The sequence below is a fragment of the Nicotiana sylvestris genome, chromosome 7 (assembly GCF_000393655.2).
Source record: "Nicotiana sylvestris chromosome 7, ASM39365v2, whole genome shotgun sequence".
Taxonomy (NCBI): domain Eukaryota; kingdom Viridiplantae; phylum Streptophyta; class Magnoliopsida; order Solanales; family Solanaceae; genus Nicotiana; species Nicotiana sylvestris.
Window position 1 is genome coordinate 155348833 of NC_091063.1, and position 24556 is coordinate 155373388.

General features: G+C 36.2%; 2 protein-coding genes across 2 annotated transcripts; one reads left to right on the forward strand and one right to left on the reverse strand.

The window, feature by feature from the left end:
* Nucleotides 1-1842: 1842 nt before the first annotated feature.
* LOC138873992 (uncharacterized) lies at nucleotides 1843-4810 on the reverse strand. Its single transcript, XM_070152490.1, has 6 exons — nucleotides 4589-4810; nucleotides 3915-3942; nucleotides 3731-3809; nucleotides 3334-3646; nucleotides 2505-2816; nucleotides 1843-2130 (listed from the first exon to the last, which is right to left on the reverse strand). The coding sequence occupies exons 1-6, from the start codon at nucleotides 4808-4810 to the stop codon at nucleotides 1843-1845; spliced, it is 1242 nt and encodes a 413-aa protein (XP_070008591.1).
* A 1367-nt stretch (nucleotides 4811-6177) lies between these two features.
* On the forward strand, nucleotides 6178-10940 carry LOC138873993 (uncharacterized). The gene is made up of 8 exons (XM_070152491.1): nucleotides 6178-6283; nucleotides 6559-6621; nucleotides 8150-8376; nucleotides 9303-9424; nucleotides 9611-10058; nucleotides 10182-10403; nucleotides 10507-10812; nucleotides 10920-10940. The coding sequence occupies exons 1-8, from the start codon at nucleotides 6178-6180 to the stop codon at nucleotides 10938-10940; spliced, it is 1515 nt and encodes a 504-aa protein (XP_070008592.1).
* The last annotated feature ends 13616 nt before the right edge of the window (nucleotides 10941-24556 follow it).

The following is a 24556-nucleotide window of genomic DNA, read 5'->3' on the forward strand; positions in this document are numbered from 1 at the left end:
CAAAATGGACTGCACATGGGAAAGGAGTTGACTGATCCTTTTGAGATTGAACTGATTACAAATCTGCCAATACAGCAAAATTCATAAGAATAATTACTTTTTTTACTTTGTTTTCCTCATTCATATTAACATTTTCACTTCTAATTGATTTTATATTCTATTCATTTATTTTATTTCAGAGATTGTGGAGTATATGTTGCATGCTTTGGTGAGTATATTATTGAAGATCTTCCAATCCTTGTTGCCAATTTTGATGTGGATGGTCTTCGAGCTAGGTTTGGTATACTGTTGTGGCACTAGGGGAGGAACAAGCAGTTGCATGGCAAATCAAGTGAATCTGAGACTCCAGTAGCACATAAAAAGACTCGTGGAAAGAAACGCAAGAAGTAGTATAGGTCTCTTTTTGGTTTTAGTTAATCGTAGCATGAAAACTTTACAGGATTTTAATAGTTTTTGGTGAAGTATGGTATTTTGCATTATTAGATTGTAAAAATGCTAGCTTTTAGAAGTGTTTTCTAGGAATACTATAGTACAATATGTTGCTATTACTATTTTAATGTTGGAATGTATCTTCAGTTTGTTTTATTAGGCTTTTCTTAGGCTTCTTCCATAAAGTTGTTGGTTTATTAGGAGTGCATTTCGTAGACAGAATTTTATTAGCACTTGAAGTCAAGTCATTAGAATAGAACATGGCAGTTACAGCAGCACTATTAGTTCCTACTACTACTGTCATTTGTAGTAGGATGAGCATTGTTAGTTCGCTGTAATACACCAGCAGAAGTTATTTTTGGAGGTGTATTTTTAAGGGAGTTACGATGTTCAAAAAGAGGAACTATGTTTTTATTTTGTTGAAGAACAGGGCGAGCATTGATTTGAATGAAAAAAATATATTTTTAGAACGTGAACTGGTTTTGAAATTATATTGAGAGTAGTTGTTAGTTGTAGTTGAATCTAAGAAAATCTGTGCATAATTTGCATTGTTGCACCAGTTGTATTCTGCAAGAGTTTGGTTCAGGTATATTAGTGCAGTAGAACTATATACCAATCAGGTATACTGATATACCATTTGCGTATCATGTTGTATTTGAGTACATTTTTTCCTGCAGCAATTAGATGTAAGTACTGACATAAGTTGCAAAGTATGTGCATTTTGGGTATCACATTATATTGGTGCTCTATTTGTATTTCTGTGCATATTTTATTTTAGCCATATTAGTGCAATACCACTATATATCAGTGAGGTATACAAATATACCATTTGGGTATCACCTTGTATTTATGTACCTGATGATGTACAATAACTGCATGTAAATGACTTCCAATTTGTTATACTTCAATACAGACATGAGCTGCAAAGCGTTCCCATTTTGTTAACGATGTATGTACAAATGTTGCATTTGCAGCACCACTTCTATTTCTGTACATATTTTGATACCAATAAGATATACATATATACCATTTGGGTATCACATTTATATTTTAGCATCTTTTTTCCTGCAGCAACTAAATGTAAATGCATCCCACTTTTATATACTAAAATAGAAAATAAACAGATTCTTATTGAAAACACAAGTAGCCATATAAATTTGTTGCCAAAAAGTAAGTTGGCAAAGAATCATCAAACCAAATATATGTCTAGTGCAAGAAATGCATTTTATTTCTTTGCAATTCAAATGCTATGATTCTATGATATATGAGTTCTATAAAAATATTGAAGCATTATATCAATATCTCTTTGGAATATTTCAGCATGTTCTCTGGTTGTGTCTTTTTCTCCCGCATAGTGCACATGTAACTATATTTCCTTCCCAGCCTCCTATGCCTCTTTTTTTTTAGGTCTTCCTAGTTTGATTTTTCCTTTTGGACATGTTCTGGAATTTGCCACGTTGTTTCATCAGGCAAAGGATTTACTGGTATCTCATATGTTTTCAGCAAGTAGTCTATGCTGTAGTAATCCGAGCAATACTTGTATGAATCTATATGGAATTTTTGTATAACTGCCATTGCATGTGGACATGGAATATCGCCGAGCTGAAACCTCCCACAAGTGAAGTTTTTTTCATGTAGGCGCACTACATTTCTTGTTTGGCCATCAATTACTAAATGTAAGAATTCCGTTGATGGAAACACCTAATATAATTTTAATTAAGAAAAGTCATTAGCTATATGAAGTAATAGTATTTTTTAAATAACAATATTCAGTTGTTTAGTGAAATCACTAAGGTAAAAAGTAAAACTACAGTACATGCAGTATTTTTATGATTTTGAAAATGCATACCGTCATCGTCTAGGATAAGATAGTATTATCTGCCAATATTTTTTCATACTTTGCACCAATCTTCATAAATGATTCTACTGCATCCTTCCGATTGGTGTGATTTTTTTTTTTGAATTAATGTTGTCATAAAGTCAAGCAAATTCACAACCGGAAGGTCTCTTGCGTGCTTGTTTGCTCCATTTACAGATTCCGCAATATTCGATGTCATAGTCATGATTTTATTTGCCTTGGAATGCGCCCGGGACCATTTATCATACCCAATATCCGTCAGGTATGTTTTCACTCTACTATCAATAGCTTCTAACTCTGCCATATGCCTGTTGAATTCTTCAAGAGTGTATGCTCTTGCTAACGCAAAGTATACTTCTTTGATTTGTTTTTGGCTCTTTCTGATGTTTGTCTTTATGTTGTTCCGCAGATGGAACATACATGCGCAATGAAGGACTTCTGGATAGACAATTGAAGTTGCTCTCCATATACCATCATGCATGTTTGATACAATGCACATTCCCTCTCTTTGTCCATAGGTTTCTCTGAACTGCACGAAGAACCACTCCCACAATGCATCATTTCCGAATCAACAATTGCATATGTGAGGGGTAGAATTTGTCATGTAAACCCAAAGAAAAAAATATCAATTACAACACACTATATTAATTTAGAATTTTATATAGTAGTATAGTCATAGGTAGGTGAAGGTGTGTAGCAAAATAACTATATACTTTGTTGGTATACTTGTATATCATACTAGTATCATATAATATTTGAAAATCTTTTTTGTTTCTTTAACTGAATGTAATTGGATTGTACACACAATATTGATTTATTATTTCATATAGTATTATAGTCATAGGTAGATGCAGGTATGTAGTAAAATAATTATATACTTTGTTGGTATACTTGTATACCATGCTAGGTATCATATAATATTTGAAAATCTTTTTTGTTTCTTTAACTGAATGTAATTGGATTGTATTCTTACCCTCTGTGTCTTGCATGGAAGCCGTGGGTATGGTCCCTCTATATGTTGACTTTAAAAAACTTCTATCAACTACAACTGTTGGTCTACAATAGATCCATCCTCTAATCAATGCATATATAGCTATGAATGCATACAAAAAGCTACCATCTCCTTCAGTGTGTAGTCGTGTCACTGATCCTGGGTTAGTGTACTCTAACATATAAAGATATGTTGGCATTTTCTTGTATGACTCACTTGGTGTTCCTCTCAACAATTGCATTGCTTTTTCTTTTGATCTCCATGCTTGCATGTGGCTTAAGTCCATACCATATGCTTTTTGGATGTCTCTCTGGATATCTGTTGGTGTATATATGGTTTTTGGGTCAACAAGTTTATCTTTACCACAACTGCAACAAAAGCTGAGACAGCTTACTTTTCTGAATAAAATTTTTAACAGTTAAACAATTGTGGACATAATTGAAATCCGTCACTTTGAAAAGATTTGATGCTCGCAGGCTTGATGCTTTAAGTCTCCAAGTGCATCTTTCATCCACGCATTCAAGGTTATACCTGTTTATAATACAAATACAGTTATGTATCATGTTTTATTGATAAAAACACACACATAAAAATCCGTACAATTATATACTCACATAGTATACTCATATAGCATACCTATATACTGTGTCAATATCATATTTTGCTGATAAAAAACATAGACAAAGCAGCACAATTCTATACTCACATAGTATACTGATTTAGCATACATATATATACTATATTGGTATTGTGTTTTACTGATAATAACAAAGACAAACCAGTACAGTTATATATCGCATAATATACTGATATAGCATATTTATATACTATACCAGTATCACAGATAAAAAATACAGACAAACCAATACAATTCCATACTCGCATAGTATACTGATTTAGCATACTTTTATACTATATAGGTATCACATAGTTTTTTACTTGAAAACATGCAGACGAACCTTCTAGGGCATGATTTATTAACCCGATATTGATATTTTTCTCTAACGGCATACTGTTTCATAACGAGAGCCAGCAGGTTTTTGTCTTTGTAAATTTGTCCTTTTCAACTTTTTGATGAAATTGATCAGTTATGATGTTTGCATCATCAAGTTCTAAATTGATGTCATCTCCTTCTTGCACATCAAACATACTAATCATATCAGTGCTTTCAAATTATGCAATTTCTGATGAAATTGGAGCAACATCGAAACTGGAGGTGCTTGTAGCTATAGTATTTTTAGCAAACGACACATATAGGGGAAGTGTTGTCATCCCTGCACTTGATTTTTCAATTTCATGTAAACACTAACACTCAAATCGCTGCAAATTGTAATTGGTGGATATCCTTGAGCAATAGCATACTGAATAATTATTGTGTTACTGTCATTTTGCAATTGCTTTGCAATTTCTCTAAGAAGTTGTTCAAATTTCCAATAGGTCTTTATTAGAATTGCATCAACATAAAAATTTAAGAAATTATTGTTATCATCCCATTCTCCACTATACTGCAACAGAATTGGTATATTTTCCATGATTCTAAAGTTATAATCACTTTTATGTCCAAAATTGAATCTCAACAATGCAAATTTCAACGGTGTTGATGTCAAATATTGAATTTCAACAACATATTTTTCGAAATCAAACCTCTAGATCTCCAGATCTCCAAAGCGAGATTAGAATTTTCAGCTAAAAATACAGAAGTTTGAGCGCTAAACTTCTGTAATACTTATAATTTTTGACATTCTGCTTTGCCAGAGAAATCAAAATCTGAAAACAACAGCGAAATAAAAATCCGAAAACAATAGCGAAATCAAAATCCGAAAACAAGATGCGAATCAGCATCTTCGATCTGTTCTTTCACACTTAGCGATCTTCAAATTAGGGGATGTCGGTGGAAATCTCAATTTTGTGCGCTTATTTTCTGAAATTTTGAGCAGCTTCTGGGTTTTTATAGGTAGGGCATTAAGCGTGGGGTAGTTATTTTGATATACCCGTTTGTTTATTAAATGGGTAGGAGATTGTAATTATTTAATGGGTAAAATTCTTTTATGGGTAGAGCAGGGTAAATAGTTTCACTTTTATAGGTACTCCTGTCTTTTCCCCCAAAAATAGCCACTAAACAATAATGGTTTATGAAAAGTGAAATTTTCGTTCCTATACCATATAGGAAACTATATTACCAAATATGTTCATAGTTTTCATATTACCCCCCATACTAATAGTATTTCTACAAAATATAGACAATTCATTAAATAAGAAATCATTGTAGTTGTAGGCTTCCTTATTTAGGCGCGCTAATATTGGTGAATTAAATATTTTTTCAGATATTTTACAACGCAAATCACGCATTAATATTTTCTTTCTCTTTATATTTTCATACATTGTTTGTTTGGATTGGAATTTTCATACGTTGTTTGATTGGAATTTGTTTTTACAAAGAAAGGAATTTTCATATGTTGCTTGTTTGGATTGGATGTTGTTGCAAGGGTTGAGAATTCTCTCTACGTCTCTCAATCCCAAATTTCATAATATAAAGCAAAGGAAAAGAGAGCAGCAATTCCTCCATTGACAGCCATTAAAAAGCCTTGAATTTTAATTTGGGTTTTCAAAAATCATTATTTGTTTGGATTGGGTGTTGTTGAAAATAATTGGGAATATGGTTTGGAGTTTATATCTCAATTTTGAGGGGGTTTTGGTGAAGATTAAACTTGGTTTTGGCTGAATTTCAGATTGAAACTCGAAGAAGAAGACATGACATACATTATATTGCAGAAATTGTAGAAAAGTTGTAAACTGTTGTTTATTTATTTATTTTTTATTCATTTAACTATTGTATGAAAGTTGAACAACATTGTATAAAAATTATATTTAAGTGGTATTATATTGTAGTTGTGTATACATGGAGACGAAAAAGGAAAACAAAAACTTAGGATCATTTCCGCTATGTATAACTGTTCGCGATTTCAATATGGAATTGAGTATCACCAATGAGAACACAGTTGCAGGTTTGTGCTGTTACATTTTCTATAAAATTCTGGTTGTATATCAACGTCCTACACTTTATCTACATTTTATCTACAAAATAAACTGCATGTCAGAGTAAAATATATATTTCAGTATGGATTTTCACAATATCTACAAAATTTCTATATTTATTCTACGATAAAACTACATATCATTGAAAAATTAATATGAAATACAGAATTTCAATATTTCTACAAATTATCTAAAATCTTTTTACAAACTGTTCATAACAGAATTTATCTTTATTTTCATGCAGGTTCGTCTGGAACACTAAAGTTACTTGATATGCCAGCATCTCCCGTCATAGAGGAATATGAAAGTATAATAATAACAGATAGTAAACCAAGTTTTATTGAAGTAGGACAAGTATACTAAGACAAACAAATTTTATACAACTAATTATACATAGTAAAAACAAATTTCATACAACTAATTATATACAACATATCCACCCAGTTAAATACAATAACATATAACTTAAATACAAAATTTATACAATATGTCTTTTGTATATTTTGTATATGATTTATACATAGTAAAAACAAATTTCATACAACTAATTATATATTATAAAACTTATCTACAAATTATCTACAATTTGCGTACATTATTTTTACTCAGTTATATACAACTATAATATAATACCACTTAAATACAATTGTTATACAAATGTTCTTCAACTTTTATACAATAGTTAAATAAATAAAAGAAAAATAAATAAACAACAGTCTACAATTTCTGCAATATAATGTATATCATGTTTTCTTCTTCTTCTTCTTCTTCTTCTTCTTCTTCTTCTTCTTCTTCTTCTTCTTCTTCTTCTTCTTCTTCTATCTGAAATTCAGTTAAAACCAAGTCTAATCTTCACCAAAACCCCTCAAAATTGAGATATAAACTCCAAACCATATTCCCAATTATTTTCAACCACACCCAATCCAAACAAATAATAATTTTTGAAAATCTAAATTCAAATTCAAAGCTTCAAAACTTTTTAATGGCTGTCAATGGTGGAATTGGTGCTATCTTTTCCTTTGCTTTATATTATGAAAATTTGGGATTGAGAGATAGAGAGATGTAGAGAGAATTCTCAATTGTTTGCAACAACATCTAATCCAAACAAACAAATGTCTTTTGAAAACCCAAATTCGAATTCAAAACTTCAAAGCTTTTTAATTGTTGTCAATGGTGGAGGGGTTACAGATTTTCGCTGGTTTTAGAAAAGGAAATCGTGGGTGATTGAAGAGGAAATCGTGAGGTGTGGTTTGATACGTGAGTGCGATGGTGGTATTTGGAGAGAGAAACTTGGGGGAGTGGAATATACAGTTGAGTAAAATTTGGAGACTAATTAATACCATTAAAATCCTAAAATGGTACATGAATAATAATTAGGTATATAAAAGGTAATTATATTAAAAGTTAAAGCATAAAGAGTAATATAGTTTATTATATGACATATGAATGTAAAAATTCCTTATGAAAATTCCTCTTTTGTAAATCACCGTTCCGATGTATGTTTGGCTATATTTGTCTAATAATTGTTGGGCCTGAATTCAATTTGTTCAAGTACAAAACAGATCTAGTCCAAATCAGTCGGCCCATTTATTCAAAGCTCTACCCAGGTTTTCTTCAATAGCCCTACTACACTCATGGCGGTTGATTTGTGCTAGTTTCAGCCAGTGAGACTTTCTTTCACCACCAGTCTCCCCCGGCGGCGCGTGTCAAACCCACCGACCCTTTTCTTCTTACACTTATGATGTCGGAGTTGAAGAGGAAAAACAGAGGAGGAGGGAGCAGACAAAACAAAGGTCGAAAAGACTTTAAGAAGAAAAAATAAAATTCACATGAAGGTAAAGATGGTAGAAGAAAAGGTCCGCGTTTGCCTAATGCTATGTTAAAGGAGCTTCAATTACCTAAAAGGTCCAATGAATACTCCGATGAAGACATTGCTTCTGATGATGAAGCTGTTAATAATTTTTATGAATATGAAGAAGGGGTTGCTGAAGAAGAATCCAAGAAAAATAAACGATTTGACCCTGTTGAGAATTTCCAGTATGAGCTTCCTAATGATTTTGAGGTACTGAAAGCTTTTTATTTTCAGCTTTTGAGGTCTGTTTTTCTTGGAAATTTTTAATCTTTGGCTGGATTTTTTTATGTGTGAGTTTTATTATGGAAGAATATTATTGGACTGGATAAATTTCATAGGGAGGAATCATTTAACAATATTTAAAATAATATTTGGAAACTACATGAAAGGTAATAAAGTTGCAACCCCTCATTGAATGGTGAAAAAAAAGAGGACACCTCAGTGCACTAGACATCCCGCGTTCATGCACTGACCGGGAAGGGTCGCACCCAAGGATGTGATGTAGACAATCTACCCCCAACTCAAGCATTAGTGGCTCTATGGCTCGAACTCATGACCTATAGGTTACACGGAGACAACTTTACTGTTGCTCCAAGTTCACTTAGATTGAATTGCTGGAAGCAAAAAGTGCCAAAATTTTTGGGACAAAAGGGGTGTTATTTTTTTTCCTTTTTAAATGGTGGCAAAGGGTGCATACATGTTAGAGTTACAGAGTTGGCGCCTAAGAGGTTCAGAAAAGGCAAAGAGGAAAACCTGGAACAAAATCCCTTCGGTGATTTGGTGGATAGTTTGGAAAGAAAGGAATGCTAGAGTTTTTGAGAGCAAACTGGAATCTGTAATTACCATTAAATACAGATGTATATCTTGTTTATTTTTTTGGCGCAACATGGTTGTTGCAAATGGCATTGAGGCCATGGTTGACTTTTTGAGCTCATTACACGGCTCATAATGCAGTCTACTGTTGTAAATACTTCCACAACACATTCTAATTACTGAAATCAATATACTTTAACAATCAATTTTTTTTTTTTGATTTGCATTAGCTGCACAAGATGGGAATAAAGAATTCAATTTTTTGAAATCAATTTTTGTGGGGGGTTTTGGTTTATTTATAAGCATTGAACTTTTCCATGTAGGATGAAAATGTATCATCAGATGAAGGAGATGGTGATGAAGACGAGGATGGTCGGCGAGGAGAGGATGATGGAAGGCATTCACGGTTATTGCAAGAAATCACTGGTCTTCCGACTGATGCTTTTGATGGTAAACTTCCTTTCCACATTTCTCGTGGTTAATGCTTGCAATTACTAGTAGAATATGATGTGTTTCTTCAAAGTCATTACATGGCATTTCTTTGAATACATTGTGTGATCCAAGATGAGAAGGACCGATCAAAAGATGTCTGAATGATACGAAAGAAGAAGAAAAATGATGTTATTATATCCGAGGCATATCCAGAGTCTGAATATAATCCCAGTCGTGATATTCTGGATGGAGATGGCCGCATTAGCGTCGAGGATCTTCTCGGCCCTCTCCAGGGGAAGTCTGGCTATAGCAAAGTTAGAAAGAGCATGAGTCGGATGGAGAAGAAGTCCATGCCCATGCATGCACCTCTGCCGAAACCAGATCAACAGAGATTGGAAAGAAAGGTAGCTTATGATTTTAGCAAGAAAGATGTTACGAAATGGGAACCTCATGTCAAAAGAAACAGAGAAGCAACAACTATCTATTTTGACGAAGATAAGGACGTGGGATTTTCTACTGTAGGAGCTATAGCTGCTGAATTTGAACCACGAACTGATTTTGAGAAAGAAATTCCTTCTCTTGTTAATGACAATGAGATTGTTGAAGCTCATAGAAAAGATGGTGCAAGGCTTCTTGAACTGAATAAGGTATGGAGGTCATAAAATTTTACACCCCTTATTTCATACTAATGATTCTTCATTTAGTTTTTCTTAAAGCAAAATGGTGTCTGTAATTTTTTTTAATTATATTAACGTGTACCACTTTGGCAGATATCTGTAGAAGATGTGAGGGACCGCCAAGACCAGCTTGCTAAGATGCGTAGTCTTCTTTTCCGTCATGAAATGAAGGCAAAACGAGTCAAGAAGATAAAATCGAAAGTGTATCATCGTTTGCTGAAGAAAGATAGATTGAAACAAGCAGGTACTGCAGTTGAAACTGATCCAGAAGCAGCCAAAGAGCAGGCAATGAAACAAGAATTCAAAAGGGCAGAGGCAATTTCTTTCATTACTCGCGTGAACTTACCTAGGAGTCTTTTCTGCTTTTCAGGTTATTTACTGATTGAGTTTGTCTCTTTGGAGACTAAATTTTATGTAGGAACGCATGACGCTGAAGCACAAGAACAGCTCCAAGTGGGCAAAGCGCATCTTACAACGTGGCTTGGATGTGCAAGACGATGGAACTCGAGCTGCTATTACTGAACAACTGAATCAACATGCCCTTTTGACAAGAAAAGCAAATAACATGAAAGAGAGTAGTAGTAGTGAAGAAAGCAGTGATGATGATGACCTTGATGAGACTTCTGATAGATCAGATCAGGACGATGCAGTGAAACTGTTGAAGAAAGCAAAGGACAAGACCGTTGAAGTCTTAGATGGGGATGAAGAATTGCCAGCGTCAGGAGTGCTTTCTTTACCTTTCCATGGTAATTTCATCAATCGTTCCTTTGCACCACTACTTGCTCTTAATTTTTTGACGTTTGGAATTTCATTTATGGTTATGCATCTCAGATTGTTTATGTACCATCTTGAAACACTGTCATTTCACAGGTCCGTGGATTGAAAAGAAGGAAAGAAGCGGCCGATGAAGAAGCAAAGCTTGCTCTAAAAGAGTACGAGTCATCATTGAAGGAATTCGAAGAGAAGAACGAGCCAAAAACTCAAGGAACAAATATTTTGAGTTGTAGGAGAGTTTTTGGAGCTCAAAAAAAGCAGGAACTTGTACCCAAAAAGAAAGCGACATCAGACAATTACTATGGTGACAGTGATAGTGAAGGTGAGAGAGATGCCAGAGAAACTGGCATTACTGCTCGTGAAGAAAATAATTTTCCTTAGAGGGAAGTTCATTTTGATCCCAGTTCACTTCGTGAAGAGTCTGAGATTGGTCATGATTCTCTGTTTAAGGTAATTGCATCATGAACTTCATCAAATCCTGCAGTACCATCTCATATTGCTCTCTTTTCTGCGTTGTTTGAGGTGTTTAAAGTTTGAATTTGTCCTGGGTTTCAGAGTTTTGAGGACATTGCGAGAGAACCATGCACAAAGACTTCATACGAAGTTTCCATTTTTGCTGACGACTCGTGGAAAAAGGTTCAGCTTTTGTTTTTGCAAAAATCAATTTTTAGCAAATTTAGTCTTACTGGTTTATTTGGTGAACAGATGAACGATTCTTCAATTAAAGGGAAGCAGGCAAAATCTGCAAATGCAAAAAGTGCAATGGCTTTACATATAACAGAACCTGTTGCGAGTGAACCTGAAGGGGAGGTAATCTCTCTATATGCTGAATCCACAATGCACTTTCTCTGACCTGTTTGTTGCGAAAGCTTTGGATTTTGCACCCCTAATGTGTGCTCTTTTTCGTGATTTACACATTATCATCATCCTAATATGTTTAGTGACTTGCTCCCTATCTCTTTATTTCCTTGCTAAACAATAAAGACACTTTCTTTCTCGATTATTCCTGAGCGCGCAATAGGGAAAATACAAATAAGAAAAAGAAAAAATATGGTGGAAAATAAAATAAAATTATCATGTATTAATCCAAAAAAATATCTTTTATTTTCACCACAGTTATGTATGCAGTGGAGAGTGACAAGAGAAAATGCACTTCGCACTATCTGAGAGAATAGAAATGAAGAAGGGTTTTTTCCTCCACTATCATGAAAATGGCTGTAAGCTTAAATACGAAATGGTTACAGTACTTCCAAGTTCCAGCAGCTAGAGAATTTCAAGATTGTATATCTTCTGTGCTTTATTTTACCCTTTCTTACTTTTCCATTTCTTCTATGTAACTTCTCCGGATTGCGTTTCTTAATTGATAAATCTTACTCTTTCTCTTTGTATTTTCTATCTTTGTGATATGATAACAAAATCTGCCTTATTTTCTGCTTCAATGTCATCAGTGTCAAATTAGCAGATTGTAACATCTGCAGAAATAGGGAGAAAATTGGAGCAAGCCCCTTTACAATTGCTTTATTTTGTACTTCAATGTCCATTTTGAAAAATAGGAGAAATGTATATATTTTCTAAACTTCTGCAAATCGACTAGGCCCCTTTGCAATTGCACTTGCTAAAGCACAAAAGGTTTAACAGCTGAGCAAAAGAATGTGGACATTAGCAAGCACCAATTCAACAGAATGTGAATAATAATCAATGAAAAGAAACAAGACAGAGAACATTAACGGAATGTTGTTTCTGTTGAAGTTTGGCAAAATGCCAAAGTCCCACATTGGTTGGGAGTTAAGTTTGGAGGGGATTTTTCCCCTATAAAAGAAGCCTAATGTTTAGGATTGAAACACACCTCTCATTTGTCTTCTCATCTGTTTAAGGCATTTGTATCTTCTCTCTTTAGTATTATTTCACTTGTATTTTTAGAGTGGAATAAAATATTGGTTGTGTCCGAGGAGTAGGCAAAATTAGCCGAACCTCGTAAATTCTGGTGTTTCCTTTATTGTTGTTTTATTGTCTTATTTATTATTTGGTGGCTGTCATAATTTTTGGTATAGTAGTTGTGACTTATTCACACTATATACATTTGGCTTCCGCAACAATTGGTATCAGAGCCAAGGTACTGTCTTAGTATGCTCTGTGGTTGCAGCATAGTCTGATCTTCCACATCAGAAAAGATTTATCTTGGTAACTGTGTCAAGATTCTGTCTTAGTATGCTCTGTGGTTGCAGCTTAGTCTGATCTTCCACACCAGAAAGGAAATAATCTTGATTTGTGTCGTCAGCTATTAAATAATATTTGTTTGGTAGCTTGATGTATGCAATGGTTTGCACAAGGCCTGACATTTCACAAGCTGTTGGAGTTATTAGCAGATATATGCACAATCCAGGGAAGGAGCATTGACAAGCTGTGAAGTGGATTCTACGGTATATTCATAATACTGTAGATGTCGGGTTAGTTTTTGAGCAGGAAGACAATCAGTCTGTAGTTGGATATTGTGACTCAGATTTTGCGGGTGATATGGACAAACGAAGATCAACTACTGGTTATGTGTTTACTTTTGCAAAGGCACCAGTTAGTTGGAAGTCTACTTTGCAGTCAACAGTTGCTTTGTCTACAACAGAGGCAGAGTACATGGCTATTACAGATGCTGTGAAAGAGGCAATTTGGCTTCAAGGATTGCTAAAGGAGCTTGGTGTTGAACAAAAAGGTATCACAATTTTTTGTGATAGTCAAAGTGCTATTCAATTAGCGAAGAACCAAGTTTATCATGCAAGGACGAAGCACATTGATGTTCGGTATCATTTCGTACGAGAAATCATAGAAGAAGGTGGAGTCACGGTGAAGAAAATTCATACTACAGAGAATCCTGCTGATATGCTGACAAAGGTGGTGACTGCGGTCAAGTTTCAACATTGTTTGGATTTGATCAACATTGTTGAACACTGAAGATTGAAGATGAAGACACAACCAAAATTTGTTATTGAGAGAGAATTGAAAATGTGGAATTTTGCCAAGGTGGAGATTTGTTGAAGTTTGGCAAAATGCCAAAGTCCCACATTGGTTGGGAGTTAAGTTTGGAGGGGATTTTTCCCCTATAAAAGAAGGCCTAATGTTTAGGATTGAAACACACCTCTCATTTGCCTTCTCATCTGTTTAAGGCATTTGTATCTTCTCTCTTTAGTATTATTTCACTTGTATTTTTGGAGTGGAATAAAATATTGGTTGTGTCCGAGGAGTAGGCAAAATTAGCCGAACCTCGTAAATTCTGGTGTTTCCTTTATTGTTGTTTTATTGTCTTATTTATTATTTGGTGGCTGTCATAATTTTTGGTATAGTAGTTGTGACTTATTCACACTATATACATTTGGCTTCCGCAACAATTGGTATCAGAGCCAAGGTACTGTCTAAGTATGCTCTGTGGTTGCAGCATAGTCTGATCTTCCACATCAGAAAAGATTTATCTTGGTAACTGAGTCAAGGTTCTGTCTGAGTATGCTCTGTAGTTGCAGCTTAGTCTGATCTTCTACATCAGAAAGGAAATAATCTTGATTTGTGTCGTCAGCTATTAAATAATATTTGTGTCAAATATGGGAGACAATAAACAAGAAGAATCTACATCAAGTGTCAACAATACGTCATCATTGGCATCTTCGCTTATGACAAGAATTGTGTCAAATGCGAAATTTGCGGTAGAAATTTTTGACGGGTCCGGACATTTTGGGATGTGGCAAGGCGAGGTTCTAGATGTCCTTTTTCAACAAGGGCTAGATCTGGCCATTGAAGAAAAGAAACCAGATGTTATTGGAGAAGAAGATTGGAGAATTATCAACCGTGTTGCTTGCGGTACCATTCGATCCTACCTTGCTAGAGAGCAGAAATATTCATACACAAAGGAAACTTCTGCAAGTAAATTATGGAAAGCACTGGAGGATAAATTTTTGAAGAAAAACAGTCAAAATAAATTGTACATGAAGAAGAGACTGTTTCACTTCACCTATGTTCCTGGTACCACGATGAATGAACATATCACCAGTTTCAATAAGTTGGTCACAGATTTGCAAAATATGGATACAACTTATGATGATGGTGACTTGGCCTTAATGTTGTTGGCGTCACTTCCTGATGAGTACGAGCACCTTGAAACTACTCTACTCCATGGAAATGACGAAATTTCTCTCAGAGAAGTTTGTTCAGCTTTGTACAGCTATGAACAAAGAAAGCGAGAAAAACAGAAGGGCGGAGAAGGAGAAGCACTGTTTGTGAGGGGTCGTCCTCAAAATCAAACGAGGACAAAGAAGGGAAGATCCAAGTCAAGATCCAGACCCAGCAAAGATGAATGTGCCTTTTGTCGAGAAAAAGGGCACTGGAAGAAAGACTGTCCGAAGTTGAAGAATAAGGCCAAACATAACAATGGAAAGGCTATTATGGATTCAAATGTAGCTGATTGTGATGATTCAGACTTCTCATTAGTTACAACAGAGTCATCAACATCATCAGACATATGGTTGATGGACTCGGCTTGTAGCTATCATATGTGTCCCAACAGGGACTGGTTCGTGGAATTTCAAGAAGGAGAATATGGAGTCATCCACACAGCGGATAACAGCCCTCTTACCTCATATGGCATTGGTTCAATACGATTAAGGAACCATGATGGAATGATCAGAACATTGATAGATGTTCGATATGTACCGGATTTGAAGAAGAATCTCATCTCTGTGGGAGCCCTAGAATCAAAAGGGTTCAAAATCATTGCAGAAAATGGAGTGATGAGAGTATGCTCCGGTGCACTAGTGGTAATGAAGGCTAATCGGAAGAATAATAATATGTACCGCTATCGTGGCAGTACAGTTATTGGGACAGCGACAGTAACATCCAGTGACGACAAAGAGGCAGAAGCAACCAAGCTATGGCACATGCGCTTGGGACATGCTGGAGGAAAATCCTTGAAAACTCTATCAGATCAAGGATTGTTAAAAGGAGTAAAGGCTTGCAACTTGGAGTTTTGTGAGCATTGTGTTAAAGGGAAACAGACAAGGGTTAAATTTGGTACAGCGATCCATAATACTAAAGGCATTTTGGATTATGTACACTCTGATGTTTGGGGTCCTTCCAAAACACCTTCATTGGGTGGGAAGCACTATTTTGTAACCTTTGTTGATGATTTTTCCCGAAGAGTATGGGTGTATACAATGAAGAGCAAAGATGAAGTGTTGGGAATTTTTCTCAAATGGAAGATGATGGTGGAGAATCAGACAGGCAGGAGAATCAAGTGTATTCGCACAGACAATGGAGGTGAATACAAAAATGATCATTTCAATAAGGTCTGTGAAAATGATGGCATCATCCGACACTTCACTGTTAGACATACACCACAACAGAATGGAGTGGCAGAACGTATGAACCGGACCTTGCTGGAGAAGGTACGGTGTATGTTGTCCAATGCTGGCTTGGGCAAAGAATTTTGGGCTGAGGCAATTACATATGCATGCCACCTCATTAATCGTCTACCATCTGCTGCTATTGATGGCAAAACACCATTTGAAAAATGGTACGGAAAACCTGCTGTAGATTATAACTCTTTGCACGTGTTTGGCTCAACTGCATATTATCATGTGACGGAGTCAAAATTGGATCCAAGGGCAAAGAAGGCTATTTTTATGGGAATTACTTCTGGAGTCAAAGGATATCGCTTATGGTGTCCTATGACAAAGAAAGTAATGTTCAGCAGAGATGTTACCTTTGATGAATTTGCTATGGTAAATAAGGTAACAGAAGATACCAAACAAAATGAAGGTGCTTCTAAGCAGGTGGAGTTTGAGGGAAAATTTATTTTTCCTACACAAGAAGCAGAGGAGGAAACAAATGAAGATTACCCTCTGGAAGGAGAGCCAGTAGAGGAGATTCCAACTCAGGAATCTCAACAACAACTTGAATCAATAGCAACCAGCAGGCCAAAAAGAACAATAACGAAACCTGTTCGTCTCATAGAGACGGTTGCTTGTGCAACCTCAATTGTAGCTGATGATGTTCCTACTACTTATAAAGACGCTGTCCAAAGTTCAGAAGAAGATAAGTGGAGGATTGCCATGAATGATGAAATACAGTCCCTTCATCAGAATCATACATGGAGATTGGCCAATCTCCCGAAGGGAAAGAAAGCAATTGGGTGCAAATGGGTATTTGCAAAGAAAGAAGGATTTCCTAACCAATTAGATGTTCGCTACAAAGCAAGATTGGTGGCCAAAGGATATGCTCAAAAGGAGGGAATTGATTACAATGAAGTGTTTTCTCCAGTTGTAAAACATTCCTCCATTAGAATTATGTTGGCTTTGGTAGCACAATTGGATTTGGAACTAGTTCAGATGGATGTAAAAACTGCGTTTTTACATGGAAACTTGGAGGAGGAAATCTACATGACTCAGCCAGAAGGATTCAAAGTTGCTGGAAAAGAAAATATGGTGTGCAAACTTGAAAAATCGTTGTACGGATTGAAACAATCTTCTAGACAATGGTACAAGCGATTTGACGAGTTTATGTTGCGGCAAGGGTACAAGAGAAGCAAATACGATCATTGTGTGTATTTGCACAAGCTTAAAGATGGTTCCTTTGTATATCTTCTCCTATATGTTGATGATATGTTGATAGCTTCCAAGAATTCGGAAGAAATTGATAAGTTGAAGATTCAACTGAAGAAGGAGTTCGAGATGAAGGATTTGGGTGAGGCAAAGAAAATTCTTGGCATGGAGATAATTAGAGATAGACGTTCAAAGAAACTCTGTTTATCTCAAAAGGAATATTTGAAGAGAGTACTTCAACGTTTTGGCATAGATGACAAGACTAAGCCAGTTAGTACTCCACTTGCTTCCCATTTTAAGCTAAGTACTACTATGTCGCCAATGGATGAAGCTGAACGAGAGTATATGTCAAAGGTACCATACGCAAATGTTGTTGGTAGCTTGATGTATGCAATGGTTTGCACAAGGCCTGACATTTCACAAGCTGTTGGAGTTATTAGCAGATATATGCACAATCCAGGGAAGGAGCATTGGCAAGCTGTGAAGTGGATTCTACGGTATATTCATAATACTGTAGATGTCGGGTTAGTTTTTGAGCAGGAAGACAATCAGTCTGTAGTTGGATATTGTGACTCAGATTTTGCGGGTGATATGGACAAACGAAGATCAACTACTGGTTATGTGTTTACTTTTGCAAAGGCACCAGTTAGTTGGAAGTCTACTTTGCAGTCAACAGTTGCTTTGTCTACAACAGAGGCAGAGTACATGGCTATTACAGATGCTGTGAAAGAGGCAATTTGGCTTCAAGGATTGCTAAAGGAGCTTGGTGTTGAACAAAAAGGTATCACAATTTTTTGTGATAGTCAAAGTGCTATTCAATTAGCGAAGAACCAAGTTTATCATGCAAGGACGAAGCACATTGATGTTCGGTATCATTTCGTACGAGAAATCATAGAAGAAGGTGGAGTCACGGTGAAGAAAATTCATACTACAGAGAATCCTGCTGATATGCTGACAAAGGTGGTGACTGCGGTCAAGTTTCAACATTGTTTGGATTTGATCAACATTGTTGAACACTGAAGATTGAAGATGAAGACACAACCAAAATTTGTTATTGAGAGAGAATTGAAAATGTGGAATTTTGCCAAGGTGGAGATTTGTTGAAGTTTGGCAAAATGCCAAAGTCCCACATTGGTTGGGAGTTAAGTTTGGAGGGGATTTTTCCCCTATAAAAGAAGGCCTAATGTTTAGGATTGAAACACACCTCTCATTTGCCTTCTCATCTGTTTAAGGCATTTGTATCTTCTCTCTTTAGTATTATTTCACTTGTATTTTTGGAGTGGAATAAAATATTGGTTGTGTCCGAGGAGTAGGCAAAATTAGCCGAACCTCGTAAATTCTGGTGTTTCCTTTATTGTTGTTTTATTGTCTTATTTATTATTTGGTGGCTGTCATAATTTTTGGTATAGTAGTTGTGACTTATTCACACTATATACATTTGGCTTCCGCAACAATTGGTATCAGAGCCAAGGTACTGTCTAAGTATGCTCTGTGGTTGCAGCATAGTCTGATCTTCCACATCAGAAAAGATTTATCTTGGTAACTGAGTCAAGGTTCTGTCTGAGTATGCTCTGTGGTTGCAGCTTAGTCTGATCTTCTACATCAGAAAGGAAATAATCTTGATTTGTGTCGTCAGCTATTAAATAATATTTGTGTCAAATATGGGAGACAATAAACAAGAAGAATCTACATCAAGTGTCAACAATACGTCATCATTGGCATCTTCGCTTATGACAAGAATTGTGTCAAATGCGAAATTTGCGGTAGAAATTTTTGACGGGTCCGGACATTTTGGGATGTGGCAAGGCGAGGTTCTAGATGTCCTTTTTCAACAAGGGCTAGATCTGGCCATTGAAGAAAAGAAACCAGATGTTATTGGAGAAGAAGATTGGAGAATTATCAACCGTGTTGCTTGCGGTACCATTCGATCCTACCTTGCTAGAGAGCAGAAATATCCATACACAAAGGAAACTTCTGCAAGTAAATTATGGAAAGCACTGGAGGATAAATTTTTGAAGAAAAACAGTCAAAATAAATTGTACATGAAGAAGAGACTGTTTCACTTCACCTATGTTCCTGGTACCACGATGAATGAACATATCACCAGTTTCAATAAGTTGGTCACAGATTTGCAAAATATGGATACAACTTATGATGATGGTGACTTGGCCTTAATGTTGTTGGCGTCACTTCCTGATGAGTACGAGCACCTTGAAACTACTCTACTCCATGGAAATGACGAAATTTCTCTCAGAGAAGTTTGTTCAGCTTTGTACAGCTATGAACAAAGAAAGCGAGAAAAACAGAAGGGCGGAGAAGGAGAAGCACTGTTTGTGAGGGGTCGTCCTCAAAATGAAAGGTTATGGACCTGCTGTCTTTTTGGAAACACTATTCTTAATTTTATGTAGATCATGCTGTCTGTGCTGGAGATTTTCAGACACTCATTGAAACATGCAGTTAGGTTTTTTTCGTTGTTTAGCCACAACAACAAATTCTTCTTCAGGTTCCCTACACTTGTCTCTAATGGAATATATACCACAGCGGAAGCAATAACAGAATCTTATTCACGTGTAATCTAAACAACTAGCATGTATGGAGATTTTAGGATTACCTCTTGAAGCGTAAACACAACAAATCTCGGTCGTTCTCCAGTTCCTCAGTTGAAAACACACTAGCAGATTTCCACAGTCTTCTACTGTGTTACCCAAACAATAACCAAAAAAAAGAATTTTGGGTGGGCAAAATTCTAGTAGAAACCGCAGTCAGAATCATGTCAAAAACGTCCAGCCCTTATATCCATATATATAGCTGCGTTTTTTAGGTCAAAACCGTTTTCAAAACCTGTTAGGTTTCCTTCTCCCACTAAGGGACGGTTTCCACGTTTTCTTTCCCACTAAGTAACAGTTTCCACTATTTTCTATTATTTAGGCACAGTAGGGACCACAGAATTTAATTAACAAGGCTTCCTATTATGATATTAATTTCGAAATTCTGAAACTAATTTCCATCATAATAAATTACGAATTATTCCACTAAAAATTCGTAATTGCACTCCTTAGTTCAATTTCGAAATTCTTCCATAAAACCTTATTTAACTCCCCATGTTAAGATTCAGATACTAATCAATCAAATTAAATTACTGACTATTTAATTTATTGATTACTTCCTTTAGACTTACACTTAACTTATTTCATGTGTCGGATACAAAATCCCACCGGCCGGGTTTACACATGAAAACTTATAAGCTTTCATAAAGGAGTATCATCAATCTCAAAATTGAGACATGGATTCCATCAACTAATTATTACTTCGCCAATGTATATCATTGTCATCCAATTTACCAGGCTTATTGACTCGCGAAAGAATCTCGCCTTTTAATAAATCAAAACAACAAGTGACATACACAGCTAATAATAATTATATCAGGATTAAGAGTATAAGTACATTAAATGGACTAGAGAAATTATTTTATAAAGTCAGTATAAAATACTCATCTCTACTTGATCCGTTCAATACATACAAAATGTACTAGCACAAGAAGTTGGAATTAAACCATTCCCATAATCAAGATAAATTATACTTAATCTTGTGCTACAATCATTCCGATGATTTGTCCAATTCCATCATTAGATTGTGAACATTAACTTTTATGTCTTACAAGAACCGATGATTTAATCTTCCGTGTATAAGCTAAACTCTATACACTAAATCATCTACTATGTAAGCAATGGACGCACAAACCAACACATGATCTATTTAAAATGAAACTTTATTGAATTTAAACAAGTAAATAAATAATTGTTCATAAAGAATACTATAACAATACGCATGGCTTATAGTATATTCTAACAATCTCCCACTTAGACTAATAACCATGCGTCTACAATTTTGACACCCATTCCTTCTACATGCTTATCAAAAGTCTTCTGTGGTAAGCTCTTAGTAAACGGATCTGCCAAGTTGTTCTCTGACGCAATCTTGGTGACCACTACATCCCCTCTCTGCACTATATCACGAATTAAATGATATTTACGCTCAATGTGCTTTGCCCTCTTATGGCTTCGTGGCTCCTTTGAATTTGCAACCGCACCACTATTATCACAGTAAAGCGTAATTGGTGCTTGAATCGAAGGAACCACACCCAACTCTCTCAGGAAGTTACCGAGCCAAACTGCCTCTTTGGCTGCCTCAGAGGCTGCCACATATTCGGCTTCCATGGTGGAATCAGCAACACAAGTTTGCTTGATACTCCTCCAACTTATGGCTCCACCTCCAAGAGTAAACACATTACCTGAGGTAGACTTTCTAGAATCTCTGTCTGATTGGAAATCCGAATCAGTATACCCAATAGGTACCAGGTCATCCGATTGGTAGATCAACATGTAATCCCTAGTCCTTTTCAGGTACTTGATTATATGTTTAACCGCCGTCCAATGCTCTTTCCCAGGATTAGACTGAAATCTGCTAACAACGCCAACGGCAAAGCAGATATCAGGCCTAGTGCATAACATAGCATACATGAGGCTCCCCACAGCTGATGCATAAGGGACCGCCTTCATCTTTTCTATCTCTTCATCAGTCTTAGGAGACTGATCTTTAGATAGAGAAATTCCATGTCTGAAAGGAAGGAATCCTTTCTTGGAATCATGCATGCTAAACCTGGAGAGTATTGTATCAATATAAAGACCTTGGGACAAGCCTAATATCCTTTTCTTGCGATCTCGCAAGAGTTTGATCCCAAGGATATGAGCCGCTTCTCCCAAATCTTTCATATCAAAATGTGTGGACAACCACTGCTTAACTGAATTCAACATGCCCACATTATTTCCTATGAGCAGTATGTCATCTACATATAAGATCAAAAATGCCACTTTGTCCCCATCCCACTTTTTGTATACACAAGATTCGTTAAGACACTGATCAAAACCAAAAGTTTTAATCGCCTTATCAAAACAAGTGTTCCATGCCCTAGATGCCTGTTTTAGTCCATAAATGGACCTTTTAAGCTTACACAACATGTGCTCTTTGCCACTTTCCATAAAACCGTCTGGTTGCATCATATAGATGCACTCATCAAGACTTCCATTAAGGAAAGCTGTCTTGACATCCATTTGCCAAATCTCATAATCATAATGAGCAGCAATGGATAAGAGAATCCTTATAGACTTAAGCATGGCTACCGGCGAGAAGGTTTCCTCATAGTCAATCCCTTCTTTCTGAGTAAACCCTTTCGCTACAAGCCTTGCTTTAAAAGTTTGTACTTTTCCGTCTACACCTCTCTTTTTCTTATAGATCCATTTGCATCCAATGGGTTTAACCCCATCAGTTGGTTCTACAAGATCCCAAACCTGATTAGAGTACATAGACTCCATCTCTGATTTCATAGCAGCAACCCACTTATCGGCATCCTTATCATGTAGTGCTTGGTCGTAATTGACAGGTTCGGAGGTAGGCTCCTCAGGGATCCTATCATATGATTCTCCCAAGAGCGTGTAACGAACTGGCTGTCTTATTTCTCTCCCACTACGACTACGCACTACATCAGTTGCAACTATATCACGTTGATTTTGTGGTTGAACCACAACATCATCAGGAACCTGAGTCTCCATGCTATCCACAGGGATATCAACGACTTCTTCCTGTTGTGCAGTCTGCTCAACATGACTCCCACTACTTTGTGGTAGTATGACTGCGGGCACTTGTTCTTGTGGTACATTAAGTCTATTGACATTTCTCCCACTACTAAAGTGCAATGGTATGTCAAAATCGACTTCCGGGGTTTGGATATGGTCGTTTTGATTTTCAGATGACTGAGTTTCCATTCCTTTGTTGAGTTCCTGTAAAACGAGTTTACTTCTAGGAACATGGTTCATCAAATAGTCCTCTTCTAGAAACTTGGCATTTGTGCTAACAATTACCTTTTTCTCTTTAGGACAATAGAATAAACCACCTTTCGTCCCTTTTGGATAACCTATAAACACGCATACATCCGTTCTTGCCTCCAATTTATCCGTTTTCCCCTTTAGCACATGTGCCGGACAACCCCAAACTCGAATATGCCGCAGACTAGGCTTGCGCCCAGTCCACAATTCTGTAGGGGTCAAGGGTACTGACTTTGAAGGAACTAAGTTCAGAACATAATTCGCCGTTTCTAAGGCATGTCCCCAAAAAGACGAAGGCAAATCGGAATAACTCATCATTGATCTAACCATTTCCATAAGAGTCCTATTTCTTCTTTCAGCTACACCATTTTGTTGTGGAGTTCCAGGTGCAGATAATTGAGATGTAATTCCACATTCTGATAAATAACCAATAAAGTCTGTAGAGAGGTACTCCCCACCACGATCAGATCGTAGTGTCTTGATATGTTTATTATGTCGCTTTTCAGTCTCAGTCTTGAATTCTTTGAACTTTTCAAAACATTCAGACTTTCGACGCAACAAATAAATATATCCATATTTTGAGTAATCATCTGTGAAAGTCACAAAATACTCAAAACCACCTCTTGCTTGGACATTCATTGGACCACACAAATCAGAATGAATTAATTCTAATTTATCACTTGCCCGATTTCCTTTTGAGGGGAAATTTCGTTTTGTCATTTTCCCTTCTAAACAAGATTCACAAGTTGGTAGTGCCTCCACTTTCAATGAACTTAAAGGTCCATCCTTGACCAACCTGGAAATTCTGTTCAGATTTATATGACCCAAACGCAAGTGCCATAAATATGTTTCACTCAATTCAGAAGAACGTTTTCTCTTGCTTGGTAAATCAACATTATTCAGTTCTTTAGGTGGTAACGGTTTAGGAATAGAGTCAACAACAAAAAGACCATTAATCAATGTAGCCGAAGAGAGATAACGCTTATTATGAGTAATAACACATTTATCAACGTCATGACAATTAAAATCATAACCATCTCTCATAGCGCTAGAAACCGAAATTAAATTCCTTCTAACGGAAGGTACATATAATGTGTCTTTTAAAGCTAAAACTCTACCACTACCAAACGAAATACTAATATTTCCTAATGCTAAAGCTGGGGCTGCTGAACCGTCTGCTTGATAAACATTGATTTCTCCTTTACTTAGCCGCCGCGTTACCTGAAACCCCTGCAAA